The 15,003-nt window shown below is 38.8% G+C and overlaps 2 protein-coding genes across 3 annotated transcripts; one reads left to right on the top strand and one right to left on the bottom strand.

Annotated features, from left to right (window-relative positions):
* Window positions 1–3,033: 3,033 nt before the first annotated feature.
* Window positions 3,034–9,828, bottom strand: u2af1 (U2 small nuclear RNA auxiliary factor 1). Its single transcript, XM_083908572.1, has 9 exons — window positions 9,697–9,828; window positions 6,047–6,146; window positions 4,911–4,998; window positions 4,600–4,666; window positions 4,384–4,433; window positions 4,082–4,180; window positions 3,831–3,964; window positions 3,487–3,579; window positions 3,034–3,403 (listed from the first exon to the last, which is right to left on the bottom strand). Exons 2-9 carry the CDS (start codon window positions 6,088–6,090, stop codon window positions 3,229–3,231), a joined length of 750 nt encoding a protein of 249 aa, XP_083764698.1. The 5' UTR covers window positions 6,091–6,146; window positions 9,697–9,828; the 3' UTR covers window positions 3,034–3,228.
* gabpa (GA binding protein transcription factor subunit alpha) lies at window positions 9,204–15,002 on the top strand. 2 transcript variants are annotated; one of them, XM_083908571.1, is made up of 10 exons: window positions 9,204–9,312; window positions 11,109–11,208; window positions 11,300–11,444; window positions 11,571–11,655; window positions 11,755–11,979; window positions 12,069–12,263; window positions 12,385–12,441; window positions 12,950–13,075; window positions 13,849–14,041; window positions 14,404–15,002. In XM_083908571.1, the coding sequence occupies exons 2-10, from the start codon at window positions 11,132–11,134 to the stop codon at window positions 14,615–14,617; spliced, it is 1,317 nt and encodes a 438-aa protein (XP_083764697.1). In that variant the 5' UTR covers window positions 9,204–9,312; window positions 11,109–11,131; the 3' UTR covers window positions 14,618–15,002. The 2 variants fall into 2 exon arrangements, with proteins under 2 accessions (XP_083764697.1, XP_083764696.1); XM_083908570.1 differs by lacking the exon at window positions 9,204–9,312 and having other exon boundaries at window positions 10,962–11,208.
* Window position 15,003: the final 1 nt, after the last annotated feature.

Here is a 15,003-nt window from a genome sequence, read left to right as displayed (position 1 = left end):
ACAAACATATAAACATTAACAACTATATAAAAGCCACAGAACTCGTGTCACCTGACGGGCGACATTACCCCTCTGCTCACACAGCAGCTGATTTGTTCTGTGCTGAGACAGAAACAGCCATATGTGAAAGTGTGACTGAAACCACAAAGAAGTGCTCATGAAAAGTTTCAGAACTTTATGCCCTATCCACCGCTGTGCAGCTGATGTATAAACTTCTTGTCCTTTTCTGGCTTCTCCATTTAGGGGCCACTAGAGCAGATCATCTGCCTCCAGCTTGTCCTATTCCTATGTATACACACAAAACAAATAATGTTATATCATTTCAGTTTACAAGGACTGAGGGGCTAAATAGCTAAAAAGTTACGCATCGCTGCTTTAAGTAGCTTAGTTACTTTAGAATGTAGTGCAAAAAGGACAAGAAGACAAGAACAATCATTTAAAAAAAAAAAAAAAAACATTAAAATGTTGGTAAACGATAATTAAAATATTAGGGAGATACGATATGTACCATCCATCCATACCCAGTCATGTTGCAATTCCATAAATCAACAGAGGTTGTGTTGTGATTTTCTCTTGATGACCCAAAAGAAGAATAGACTCTAATACAGATCAGCAACTTTCCAGTTTCTTCTCCTCCAGCCCGTCATTCAGTTACAGAAATGCTTGTCAATGTGATTTAGTCATTTCCACCTTTGGTTGTTCTCTCCCTGGTGATGGAGATAGATCACATAACCACACATACACATAGACTGTCCTTCACTTCAGCCAAGGGCACTATGGTTGTCTGTTGTTTTCCATCTGCTGTTCTATCCTATTTGTTGTGCTATGACTGGTTTGCCCCCTTCAGAGCGGCCCTGTTAAATAATGGAGTTGATGGTTACTGTTTCCAGTTCAGCACAGTGAGTGTCGCTTCCACGTGAAGTCAATATTCAGTGACATCGGAGCCGAGGAGTCATTTGAGATGTTTTCCCTTTTATCGGAAATCATGGTGCCGTGAAAATAAAATAAAAAAATAAGACGCACAAAAGAGTCACAAGTTATATCTGAAGGAGCAACAAAAGTTCAACAGAATCTCACTTCTACAAATTTGATGTAATGCTTTTTAGTGACGGACAGAGCGTGGTTATTAACAGTGAATGCATTAGTGGTGCAGATGAATGTAGAATAAATGCCATGACAGTGTGAAGGTCCTGGATTCACTGAGAGTGCTGCTGTGTTTAGAGCCACAGTGACTAAGTTCCCATCACTGACGCACAGACAGTGTCACACTGAGTACTCTTACTGCAGTGTGTCAGGTCTGCCACCTTCTGGTCAACTGACACACTACACGCGTTAACAACAGGCCAAATGAGGACAGATGTCAAGTGTGAAGGATTTATTTTCTTTCTAAGATGCTACAAGACACCTCAAGGGTGGAAGGAAGTCAAGTGGTGCACTGAGCTCTCTCTTTCTCTCTGTATGCATATCAAACATGAATCAATGTTTATTATAGCATTTATACATAGCACTTAGCAATACCTGCAAAGGGCCTTATGTTAAACATACAATAAAATAAGAAGCAGTAAAATGACAAAATGGACAATTAAGAACAGAGGGAAATATTAAAAGCCATTCTAAATAAGTGTTAATAAGACTTAATGTTTTGAGATTATTTATACAAGAACTCCCAGGGCCGGGTAATTTGCTGCATATAGTTATCATATGACATTAATCTCTGTCCCCATTCTGCAGGTACCAGCCCCAGACCTGACAATGGTATTATTATTATTATTATCATTATTAGCAGTAGTAACAATAGTAATAATAATAATAATAACTGCCGTCCTCACTCTGTGGCAACTAAAATGCCCCATAATCCAGATCCATTATCACAATATGTGCTACTGCTCGTTTAAACACTATTAAATTACAAAACATCACGACTGTCTTTACATTAATTACTCTGACAGAAATTAACAACTGTTGTACATCTGCTTCTGGAGTTTCTCTTCATGTCCTTTCTTTTTTTCTTTTTCTGTACCTCATGCAGCTTCTCTTTCTGGAATCAGTAAGCTTTTGGCAGCAAGCTTAAGAGCATGAGGCCTCGCTAGGCAATAAATGTTGTCTGCTGTCCATAGGCGGTCATAAAATTTGATGGGTTTCTAACTAAATTGTTTTTCATATGAACTAATGTGCGAACGCTTTCTCTGGGGCACCTCTCAGCTTGAGGCTCCAGGCAACAGACTGTTTTGTCTGCGCTGCTGCAAAACCAGAGTGAAGTCTCCATATGTGTGTTATGAGGCACAGATCAGATGATTTGTATTACACTATGAGCCAAGCATCGAGTCTTCTGAGGAGAATAGTGTTGTCAATTGAGAATTAAAGAAAAACAAACACTTGTACAATTCATGACTGGTTTGAGATTAAGGCCGAAGGGTTTTGAATAATTATCTAATTGCAATTATTTTGACAGGAGTTGCTTTTTTTTTACTCATTTTCATTCAAAAAACATATTTAAAAGGACCGTCTGATATTTGTGCAGATCTGTAAGAAACAGACATGTTTTCTTGAGTCTGTAGATAAATCAAGACAATAATGAATCCAAAATGATATTTTCACACACAATTTGGCTTAAACAGGTATGCCTCCTGCGATTTGAAAATTTGAAAAAGCATCTATCACTGTTTCGTTTCAAGCACTGAATTAAGTTTAGGTCGAATGGTTTTATGCAAGTTACATAAATCTTTTTTTTTTTTTTTGAAGCAGCAAAAGATGAAAGTGTTTAACAGTGACCTCCCAGTAATGAAATAACTGTGAAAACTATAAAGTCACGACTAATACATTATCATTAGTTTCAAATCCTGTTCAAATCCTGTATTATAAAAAAAAAAGCCTTTTTTCTGAGTTTTATGCTCTTCATTAACATGGGTGAACGGTGGATCAGTGGTAGTCGTCTTTCACCAGAAGGATTGAGAAGGATCAAGACTAGAAATCACAATATAAATAAGACAGTTTACTATTTAACAAGCAATACTCGTATCAGCCGTGTTAAGTAAAAATGTTCAATTTAATGAGGTGAAAGTCATTTTCAGAAATCAAGGACAAAACAAGGGCATCAATGCTGTCACAGCTTTATACTCAGGAACCTTTCAGTTAATCCTAGAATATATCTGGAGGGTACAAACTTAAAAAAAAAGAAGACTGGGGATGGATGCAGGGTGGGAGGGACAAGTAGTCATGGCTTGAGGTTCAGAATCGTCCTGAACGCTCTCTGTCTCTGGAACGACGTCTCTCGTGGTCACGGCCACCTCCTCCTCCTCCACCTCCTCCACCACCACCTCCTCCTCCTCCTCCTCCTCCTCCTCGTCCTCTGTCTCTTGAACGAGATCGTCTCTCTCTTGATCGAGATCGAGACCTATGGCGGCTGTGGAGATGCAGAAATAGTAAGTGTGGGTGCAATAAAACGACTTAAAAACACAGATTTTAAGTTAATGAAAATGTCTGTACCCCTTTCTCCGGCGTCCATAGAGCTCTCTCCTCAGTTCACGCGAGATGGGCTTCAGGTGCATGAAATTACAGAAGCCGCCCCGAGTGCATTCTCTGTGCAGAGAATACAAATAAAGGATTAACATCTGGAGGTGGAATAATGTAAAAATGCAAAAACAAGTTACACACAACTCAATAAAAATATGCTTACATACATTTCAGATATTAAAAAATATTCTTTTGTTGCGAACATTTGTGAACAAGGAGGCTGCAGTCACAAATATTTTTTTGTAAAAGTCGAGAGACATTTTTAAATTTAAAGGGGTCAATGACACAGTGAGGTTTTTAGGACTCGTCTTACTCACCCCATCTCATACTGACGACAACAAGCTTCTCTGAAATCTGTGACAGGAGAGAGCTCAGCGTGGATGGGTTGTCCGTTAAACCATCGATTATTCAAGTCGATCACCGCCTTCTCGGCGTCCTCTTCATAACGGAACTATAAAAAGACCATGATGAGAATGCAGCTGAGGAGACGTGTCACTGGCTCTGGATGCAAGCTAAAAAACATGTTACATTAATTGTAATTTATGTGGGTTTTAAGCCCAACACTCACCTTCACATACACATTTCCCACTAGGTGATCTCCGAGGTTGTCACACACATTCATTTCCTCCACTTCTCCGTATTTTTCTTCCATCTCTGTGAAGACCTCCTACAATGAAGGTGGATCAATTAATACAAAACAGTTGTTTTAGTAATCAATCAATAGATTCATCGTTGCAGCCCTAGTTTCTAATCGTCTAAAAATTCTTATTTTGTTTCTAAATAAAACCGCTTAAAGGAAATGCACCAGTGGTAGTAACCTGGTGGTCATAATCTGAGGAATTACATGAAACAATCTTCAGAATGAGTTACCTCAAAAAACTCATCATAGTGCTCCTGCATCTCCATGTCACTGATGGCACCTAGTTGTTATAGGAAAGAATAAGAAATACATAAATTGCCATCGCAGTTGTGCTGTCCAATCACAGCATGGCTGTCCTGTCAGACAGGAAAACAACATAGCTTTTATTATTACAGGAAATTATATTTCTGAAAGTCACAGAGTCCGTTATCAGTTGAAACACTTACAGGTCAGGCCATCAGCAGACTGGGCACTGTTTTGAGGGTTCCGGTAAATGTTGAGGAGGGCAATTGTCTGAAACACAAAAAAGTACATTTTACATGACTGGTTTTGATTATGGCTGGTCATCATTTCTATTTGGTACTATTGTCTACTGTACAGAAATAATTAAGTACGCAATTAGGCACAAAACAAAATTATCAAAGTCTTTCTGTAACAATTATCTAAATAACAAGTTTAAGTTCAGTCTTGAAAATCCTGCTACCACAAGTGTACATTGTTTAGTAGATATTTGTAAATAAACACAGTATGATTTTACCTGGCTGAAGGTTGGCTTATTGTGCAATCTGGAGCAGCGGTCTCCATGTCGACAGGCACCAATTTTAAAATAGAAAGAGCAGTTGACTCTGGAGAAAGGATAAAATAATAATGATTAGAAAACGTAAAGATTAGACTAGATAACATCCATCCTGCATTTTCTCCAGGGTACTCAAACAAATATGAACACAACTATCATCAACAAAAGTTACAGATGCAAAATGTACATTTTCCACTGAGGACCATTTTGACTACTCAACAATGAGGTAAATTAGCAAGTTAAAATTAACATTGCCATTATCTTAGATAATCAATACCCACATATTACGCTTTGGTATGTGAAGTGAATACAAAAAACGGGTAACTTAACCATAGCTTGGCCTCATTTTTTTTAATGGAACTGACCAATATGATACGCCACTCCCAGAAAAAAAGAGTAAACTTGATATCAGTTAGTTTAAAAATGTAAACACCAGAAGTCTGCTCATTGGTGTAGTCTTATAAACAGAAAAGTATTCGTGTGATTGTGAGCAATTTAAATAAGAGACGGAGACAAAACACGAATGTAACAGGAACACACATTTGACTCAGTGGAATGAATGGGTTACGACGAATACGACGTTGCGCAATGTTATAAACTTCGTCAAAATGTTTATTTATGAGTTATTTCAAAAACTTTACTATTAAAGTTACAATAGTGGTGTGTGGGTGATTTATGTTCTGAATAACGAAGTCGCGAGGCAGCTCTAACTGGAGCCTGGCCGTGTGATGAACACTGGAACAAAGACCGGAGTTGGTTTCAAACCTTAGTTGAGCCTTACTAAATAGATATATACTGTGCATGCAAACCCATTTTAAGTATATTTTGCAAGACATTTGTTTATTAATTCAGGGGGAAATAAAGCGACACAGCTCCGGCACCCAGATGTGGCAAGAGCTAAGTGGCCAGAGTGGCGGCGCGGTAATTTGCTAGCTAGTAAGCATGCTAGCAGTGTTAGCTAAAAGCATTTTTATCGTTTCCTACGATCTGACGGAAACATCACATACAAAATTACGCACAACACAGTGGCACATTGGAGATGGCGATAAACTAAATACATATATACGTCCTATTCACAAATACAAGCGTTAACTTACTTATCTTTCTCGGTCCCAAAAATGGAAGCAAGGTACTCCGCCATCTTGGCCGACCTGTGTTCATGCGGCGGCAGAAGCGACCAGACTTCCGGCTTGTTTCCTTCAGAATAAAAGCACAATTGTTACAAATGTACCGACAAAACTCTTGATTCTTATATATGTCAATACTTGTTGAGTTTATTACAGTTTTGTGTTTCCCATATTAAATATGTAGTTAATGCATGTAAAACTCACACGTATTATAGATGTTTATGCAAGTGGACTTCCTTTAGACATCTAGGATGGGTTTGATTTATAGTTTATTTTTTACTGTGGAGTTTATTATATTATATTTATTATATTATAAGTTAGGTGGAAAATAATGAGAAAAGTCAATGAAAGTACTAATTGTGCTAATTAACTGTTTTTCGTCTTTTATGAATTGAAGTTAAAATACATTTCACGTGTATTTGTTGATATTTAGGTAAAGCCCTTATGCTACTTGCCTTTCTCAGATGTATGAATTGATCAATGTAAGTCGCTTTGGATAAAAGTGTCTGCTAAATGACATGTAATGTAATTTGTAATTTATTGCCATAATCTGTAAAATCTTCACACACACCCCATTTAAAATTAAGTTTATTTTGAATGCAACCCGGAAATGATATATTTACCAGGTCACTTCCGTTTTTGTGACTTTCATAATAAGTGTTACTTTTAAACAAACCAGATATCAGACGAACCAGTACTTGTGTTGTTACAAGGGAACCCTTAAGTGATTCTTTCACATTTATTTTAAGGTTTTACTGAAGCCCGTTTCCTGCAATGGATCACATGTGTAGAGAGAAGTCTAGACTTGTATTTTGTTCCATTGCTTGGGGAAATCGTGTCCTGTTTTAGATATTAAAAATAGTGTATTTATAAAATATATGGTTGAGTTATACAGGCCATGCTTACAGCTTGAAAGATGAAAACTCAAATTAATGTATGTACTGTATCAGCATGCTCGTTACTTGGAGTCGGTATATGTGGGTAAACAGTTTTATTGGGTGACAAGTATCATGTTTATTATAATAAAAACATAACTCTATTAAAACTTTGACAGAAAATCTGCTGAACACAGATTACAACAAGAACTTTGAGAGATTTAAACATCAAGTACACCATTTTTTTTAACTGATCTATTCATGTGATGTGACACTTGCACTGTGGTTTCAGTTGTCCTTTATATTCAAAAGGCTTGAATAGATCACATATGGATAGATTATATGTGCAATTGAAGATGGGCAGCCTTTTCTTGTATATGTAATTAGGGGAGGGCAATGTGACCAAAAGGTCCTTATGATAAAAATGTTTGATTCAGTTAATAATGGCTATTATAGTGACTAATGTTAGATGATTAAAGACTCTTAACATTTTCACTCCAGGGACAATTCTGGTACCCAGTAAATTATGGCTTTATACGTATTTATGATTGTGTTGATTTATTGTCTAGTTTTGTTTACATTTTGATATAATACTGATGTAGCATGTAAAGGTAGGTTGGGAAATATCTGCTGTGAATAAGGTCAATCAGATTTATTCACGACATGCTTGAGCATTACATACACATGCTGTTGTGTATGTAATGAGTTAAACTCATTTGCTAATACATATGACCAAGTTTCAGCCATATCAGTCCAATCCAAAAACGCCATTTACCACAGAATTTGACAGACACAAAAACAACAAAGCTGGTGGTGACCTGACACTTATCTCATTTTTCATATCTGTAAAAATCAATCTCCACACTGGATCGAAACGTGTCCTTGAATAAAGTTTTTGTTAAGTTTTAACAGCCTTTTCAAACATCCTTCTTTTATTTTGGATGCTTCCGTTATTTTGACTATTAGCACCCCCCCCCCCCGGTGCTAATAGTCTGTTGTGTATCCCTTTTGCTGGATAACAGCCTGCAGACATTTTGGTACTTTCAAGGTTCTTCAAAATCTTGACATATCCTTCTTTCTTCATGATTCCTTCCACCTTGATGAGATTCCCCACAGCATTAATACTCTCACCCGTGTTATTTGGGTTATATGCCTCACCCTTCTTTCTCCAAACATAAGCAATGTCTCTATGGCCATTTTGTCTCATCTGACCAATGGACATGCTTCCAGGATGCATACTATTTCTCAAAGTTCTCATTAGCATACTTCAGTCCGGCTTGAAGGTGTCTCTTGAGCAGAAGTGGAGTTCTTCTTGGTCTGCAACAACCGGAGTCCATTTCTGTGCAGAGCTCCAGTGATCGTCTTCTTTGAGACTACAATTCCTGACTTGGCTAAGTCATTCACTAGTGTCTTGGCAGGTGTTCTTGGCTCTTTAGACACATCTCTCACTAGTTTTCTTTCCAGGGTCTTTGAAATCTTTCGCTTCCTACATCTGCCAGGCTTGTTCTGTATCGTGTGGCTCTCTCTTTGAATTTCTTGATGATGCTTCTTACTCCAGTTCTTAACACCTGGAAACACTGTGATAACTGTGTATATCCTTCTCCTGCTTTGTGAGCATCAGCAATCCACTTTCTCAAGTCTAAACTGATTTGTTTTGTTTTTGGCATAATGCTTTCTCAAGTGACAACTCAAACTCTGACTGAATATGTTATACTGTGTGTAAATTGGAAGATAACCCTCAGTTTTAACTTGAGATTTCTAGGTTTGAGCATTTGAGCACAGCTCAATAAAAAGGTAAGTTCAGTGACCCTGGTAGTTTTTTTTGTGGAATAATTTAATTTCTGTGTGCAAATTCTAATAATGGAAGTATTCAATATAAAACTAGGATGTTTGAGAAACCTGTGTTAACAACTCGTTTCTCTGTTAACAGCAATAAGGAAATTCCTTAAAAATAATGACATTGGTATGGGGGGGCTAATAATTCTAATATATTCTACACCTGGGTGGGAGGAGTGGACGGATGGGTGTATGCCTACAGTGCTAGCAAAATGTGAACATAACACGAGTAATGGTGGTGATCATCATATTGTGCAGCTACAATCATCCCAACACAAAACACAGCCCAACAACATAAAGTACACGCCAAAATAACGACCAACTCCACACACAGCGTTCATCGGCCAGGGTTTAGTTTTAGTTTTAACTTCAGTGTTGCCAGTTAGTCTCCGCCCTCCTCACTCAGTGTGTGTGTACTTCGCCAAATAACTTGAATGTTACGAGTCGTCTGTGTGAGAATTTTGGCTGCTTATTCACCACATTTGAACACACCACAACGCATTTGAAGGCCTGTGTTTTAACGAGGTATGGATGCTTTTGAGAGATTAACTCTTCTGTTTTGAAGAAACTGACTAAATAGTCGTCACAACGGAAGGACTCGTGCTCATCGTGCTCGGACTCTTCCCGCTGTTTTGTAGCTAACTAACTAGCCGCTGGTGTTGTGGGTTGCTAGTTTAGCTCCATGGGAAGTTGTCGTCTATGTTTTAGATATAAACAATTCTAAGCGACCACAACTGTTATACACGATCCGTTTAATTGCCACACGTTACCAGATGTGGAGAAATAACGCCGCAAACTCAGTTGCACCACTTCACCGCTAGCCAACGCTAACAGCAGAGCTTCTGCGGCGCTCCAGCCTCTAGTAGTGCGTACACATCCAAACACGATAAACTCTAATTGAGTACATACTTCTGTTTGTCTCCCACTTTATTTATATCCAATCGTTTCGTTGTATTATCAACATCGCTGTGGCTCTGTGGTATTAGTTTCCCTCTCAAAGTTGCCTCTTTGTGTCTGTCGCAGCTGCTCTCGGAAGTCTTGCGGCGCTGTAAACCTTTAGCCAGGATTTCCGGCTCCTTTCCATTTGCCCTATGCTGTTTTGTTTCCGTTTATTCTATTTCCGTTTTAAAAGTTTTCAACGCACAGAGTTAAAATATGTTTTAATAAAAGATCCGCGTGTGCTGTACGACGCAGCGATGTGATCGGGATATTTTAAAAGCTCTTAAGCACATCGGGACCGGCGGTTGTGTAACGAGCTGCCTCGCCCTGTGGTGCTTTTGCTCGCTAAATCGCTAGCTAACTTGGTCTACAGTGGAGTAGCAACATTACAGCAACACGTGTAGTCTGGCGTGTTAATGTTGTTTTGGATATTTTTTTCAGCATATGTCTAAGATGTGTATATATGTTTGGTAATTTGTGCGTACTAATGGCCTACCATTTGGCCTTTATACGCCAAAGCCTCGCCCTCGAGTTGGCTAACGTTAGCAGTCTGAGCAGATAGTGAACTGTCCCAGCCGACCAATGAGGAGTCGAGGCTGAGAGGCCTCCATATTAGTACACTCTTACGAGTAATATTATAAATGTCATTATTAGTACTCTTGATACCATACAAAGTGGTGTCTTCTGTAATTGATAGTTCTGTTAACACCACTCCGATTTAAGTGCTGCATAATATCGTTATTGCTAGTATTATTAATACTACTAACATAATTATTGTTATGTTAGTGGTCTACAGTTCTTACTAGTACTGTGTACTAGTAATATTTTACTGTACTGTTATAACCAGTAATATCAGTACCACCTAAATGTTAAGCTTTTGAAAGTATTTGTTCTTTATAGCATAAACTCTCAAATAAACAACTGAGACGTTTTCCTTTACTGTAATGACTTCCACATGAAAATGCCCTGTCCTGTACTGGATGATTTAACAAGATAATGCTGGGCATGTTGAAAATGTATTTATCAATTTACTTAGAAAATAGAAAATTGAAATCTTGTGACCTTGGAATAGCACACATGTTTAGTACTATATGGTTCATTCATCCATCCATCCATTCATTATCTACCGTTTTATCCTCCACCGAAGGGTCGCGGGAGGTGCTGTGGCTGTCTCAGCTGACATATGGTTCATTAATCATTTAAAATGAATCACTTATCAAGAAACAACATCTAAATCTTATGTGCAGACGATTTGCTTTCCTTTGCACACATTCACGATGTTGAACCTAAATATCCAGACACAAAACTGAAAGTGTGGTTGTTTTGATTCTGGTTAGTATCTCCACTGGGTTGGTGACATTTCTTCTATTACTTTCCAACAGCTTGGCTCTCTGCGTAAAACAGAATGTCTAAAAGTGAAGGCGAAGAGATGATAGAGATTGAGATCGATGGACAGGACAAACAAGCATGCCTGGAGGAAGGGTGAGTGAGTTGATAACTTGAGGTTTATTCTCTTGCACACACGGTAACTGCAGATCTAAAGTTATTTTTCTTCGTTTCTTCTCTCCTACAGTGTTGAGGAGCAAACAATCACTGCATCTGATTTGGTTCAGCAAGACATTGACATTAATGAGCCTATTGGAAATTTGAAAAAGCTTTTGGAGCCCCGCATCCAAATATCACTGGATGCATATGAGATTTGCTTGCAGGATATTCAGGTAACACAAATGCCATAACCATGATCTTCACATTTTATGTGGTGTCTAATGCAGGTCTTATTCATGTCACTGCAAAGTATGTTGAGATCTTGCATGTTCTGATATCTGTTGTGTTCTTCCTTCTAGCTTCACCCTGACCACAGCCTCTTTGATCAGGGAGTAAAGACTGATGGCACAGTGCAGCTCAGCTTGCAGATTATAACCAAACCAGGTAATGAATGACACACAGTTTAGATGGAGTGTTTCAGAGATCAGAAAGAAAAGAATCCATTCCTATAAATCTTAATTTTCTTTGTTTTGCGTTGTTCAGGTGAGGAGAAGCTGAACATTTTGGAAATAGTGAAGCCAGTGGAAACGGTTGAAGTGGTGATTGATCCAGATGCAGCAGGAGAGGAGGGTACGCTGGTAGAGGAGGGTCAGCTGATCGCTGTGGAGAGGTCTGGTATCTCTGATGAGACTTCTGAACAGGTGACACGCTGGGCCGCAGCACTCGAAGGCTATCGCAAAGAGCAGGTCCGCCTGGGAATACCATATGGTGAGGAGCGCTTCAACAAAATACTAAACTGTGAAAACAATCAAATCAATCCAAACCTAAGTACATGTGGTTTCTTCTTCTTCCCTCAGACCCCTTGCTCTGGACAGCTGATCAGGTGATCCACTGGGCTGTTTGGGTAATGAAGGAATTCAACATTGATGAGATGGAAATAGGCAGCATTCACATCCCAGGTCGAGATCTCTGCTCTTTTAACCAGGAAGAGTTCCTTCAGAAAGTGCCAAATGGAGAGATACTCTGGAGTCACCTGGAACTCCTACGCAAATGTAAGTCACTGTGTGTCTGTCAAGTACAAATAATCCTGATGTTGACGCTTTGCTTTTATATTTAAACAGAGGGCAAACTCACCAAGTGTTTCATTAAATCTATCTCCTGGATGTATTTCAGATGTACTGGCCAGTCAGGACCAGTCAGGAGGAGACGCCACAGTCACAATTGATCAGCGTAAGTGTTTTATGGATACATAAAAAACTGTATTTGACGAAGAAACAATCCTATTTATTTCAAAGGGTTTGTTTCCAACTAACTCATTAATTGTTTAGCCAAATGTTGTAATTGGCAACTGTTATGACAATCAATTATTTCATAACAAAATATGTGAAAATCCTGTATTTCCTGCTTTATTGTTAAGAATATGATAAGAAATTGAATATCGTTTTTAGTTTGTTAGTCTTCTCTGGCTCTTAGTCTCACTTCCTCCCTGAGAATAGGCCAGGGGTAATGGGCTGCAGTGCTGCACCACTATGTACTGCAGGAGCTGAAGTGGAAGTTAAAGTTATCAGTTTTCATTGAAAACAAATCTTCCTTAATCTTTAATATGTAATTATTAAATATAATGTGAATGAAATATTGAGTAAATATCAAAACAATGGGCTGACTAATCATAATAATGATTAATAGAACAATAATAATAACAACATCAACAGTCATTTGAACTTATGCCTTTTTCCAGCTGTGCAGATAATCCCGGCTCAGGTGAGCACACCCACCACCATTAAGGTACTAAAGCAGAACAGAGGCCCCAGAGCTCCACGTATCTCAGGAGGAGAAGAGCGCAGTTCACCGGGAAACCGCACAGGTAAACACGCAAGTCATAAGAACACTGTACGTTGTTTGCGTAGTATTTAAGCAGCTTGAATGTCACTTCAACAGCCTACAAGTGTTTACCGAATCGCTGCTTTGCGCAGTGATTGGCCAGGTGTGTAAAGATGTAAATGGTGGTTGTTTTGACTCTACTTTTAGAGTGTGAAAAAAGTGTGAAAATATATCTTTTTTTTTACATTTTCTACTGTTCTACTACTTGGGTTCTAGCCTGAGACTTAGCCAACATGACTGCCACATGGAAAAACAGATTTTAGCCACTTAAAAATACTAATTAGTTGTAAGCCTGCTCAAGTTGAGGATATTTTCACCTCTTTATCTTGCCATAAGGTGGTGTATAAACTACTCTCTCTCCCCCACACCAAAGTCAATTGAGTAAAGTAGTTGATTTTGAGTGCCAGAGTCACAAAACACATTTGAATTTTTTCTGGCAGAAAAAGGTTGTTCAGTGGTGAGAAAAATCAGCAAACATGTTTTTAAGATGTCTTAGACTGAAGCAGGCGTGGGTTTTATTTGATGAGTCTTTCTAGTTAAATGGCTAAAATGTGAGGGACAAGTGTTTGTGCCCCAGGCTGGTTCCCGGTGACTGACTGACATGGTGGAACGGGCACTGCTAAACCAGTACCTCAGACAACCACACTATGTCCTGAGCTGAATTTGGGAAATTATTAAAACATAATGATAGCGCTTTGTTGGTGCAGTATTTATTAAATGCAAATGCTTTATTTCCTGTTGTTTTTCTCTGGCCAGGTAACAACGGTCAGATCCAGCTGTGGCAGTTTTTGCTGGAGCTGCTGACGGATAAGGATGCGAGAGACTGCATTTCCTGGGTGGGGGAGGAGGGAGAGTTCAAACTTAACCAGCCCGAACTTGTGGCTCAGAAATGGGGCCAGCGCAAGAACAAGCCTACGATGAACTACGAGAAACTCAGCCGAGCCCTCAGGTTAATCTCCTTTTGTTTATTGTTTTTAAATGGCATCTGTGGGTTTGAATTGCACAGTCATAAAACATGGAGGTGGAGTTAGCTAGCATCTATAATTGTTATTTTGGATTTAATCATCAATGACTTATTTCTATTCTTGGTCTCTTCTTCCCATTTTAATCCTTTAAAAAAAAAAAAAAAAAAATACAGCATCATGCAGAAATATCTTGACCTTTGTGATCTTGATTTAATACATTCAAAGATCCAAAAACAACTCCTTAATTTTACATGTTACTCTTTAACACCCCCAGTGTTATCAAACAGTGTGTTTAAAAAGTACAGATGGTTTAATTTCAGCTTCTCACTTTCATATCCTCATTTAGGTATTACTATGACGGGGACATGATCAGCAAAGTGCAAGGCAAGCGTTTTGTCTACAAGTTTGTGTGCGACCTGAGGACTCTGATTGGCTACAGCGCAGCTGAGCTCAACGACCTGGTGACCGAGTGTGAGCAGAAGAAACTTGCTCGTATGCATGGAATCGGTCAGCCCATCACTACAGTGACCTTGGCAACCACACTAGACAAGGACAGTTGAAGGAGGCCAATGCTAAAGTGCTCTCCGGCTACACACTGACTGGAACTCAGATCACCTTTTTATTCTTTTTTGAAACGGCTGTGCTCATTGAGCACAGAAATGCAAAGCTGATCGCCGATCAGTGCTGATTAACAACTTAAACGTCTTTACAGTTTATTGTCCAGTTATACTGAGGCTGGTAAAGGTTTTCCTTTTGCTTTAACTCTAAACAAGAGAAGCGTGTGCAGGATGAGATGATGAATGTTTGTGAAATTATTGAATATTGCTGTTGTGCATGTGACTGAATGCTTTGGATGTGTGACTGAAAACCCAGCTTTGTGTAATGAGTTCCTCGTCCGTAGTGTAGAATCCCTTCCACTGTATATACTGGTACTTCATGTTTTTGA

The sequence above is a fragment of the Microchirus variegatus genome, assembly GCF_963457635.1.
Source record: "Microchirus variegatus genome assembly, chromosome: 22".
Lineage (NCBI taxonomy): Eukaryota > Metazoa > Chordata > Actinopteri > Pleuronectiformes > Soleidae > Microchirus > Microchirus variegatus.
Note: the sequence above shows the minus strand (reverse complement) of the source record. Positions and strands in the feature narration are given on the sequence as shown.

What these genes read in the sequence shown, in the direction of transcription:
- u2af1 (XM_083908572.1), bottom strand. Translation starts at nt 6,090, where the DNA reads ATGGCGGAGTACCTTGCTTCCATTTTTGGGACCGAGAAAGATAA. An exon ending in ACTATGATGAGTTTTTTGAG is followed by an intron (nt 4,181 to 4,383) that starts GTAACTCATTCT and finishes CCTTCATTGTAG; the next exon opens with GAGGTCTTCACAGAGATGGA. An exon ending in TGGGAAATGTGTATGTGAAG is followed by an intron (nt 3,965 to 4,081) that starts GTGAGTGTTGGG and finishes GTCTTTTTATAG; the next exon opens with TTCCGTTATGAAGAGGACGC.
- gabpa (XM_083908571.1), top strand. Translation starts at nt 11,132, where the DNA reads ATGTCTAAAAGTGAAGGCGAAGAGATGATAGAGATTGAGATCGATGGA. An exon ending in TTTGCTTGCAGGATATTCAG is followed by an intron (nt 11,445 to 11,570) that starts GTAACACAAATG and finishes TCTTCCTTCTAG; the next exon opens with CTTCACCCTGACCACAGCCT. An exon ending in AAACTCAGCCGAGCCCTCAG is followed by an intron (nt 14,042 to 14,403) that starts GTTAATCTCCTT and finishes ATCCTCATTTAG; the next exon opens with GTATTACTATGACGGGGACA.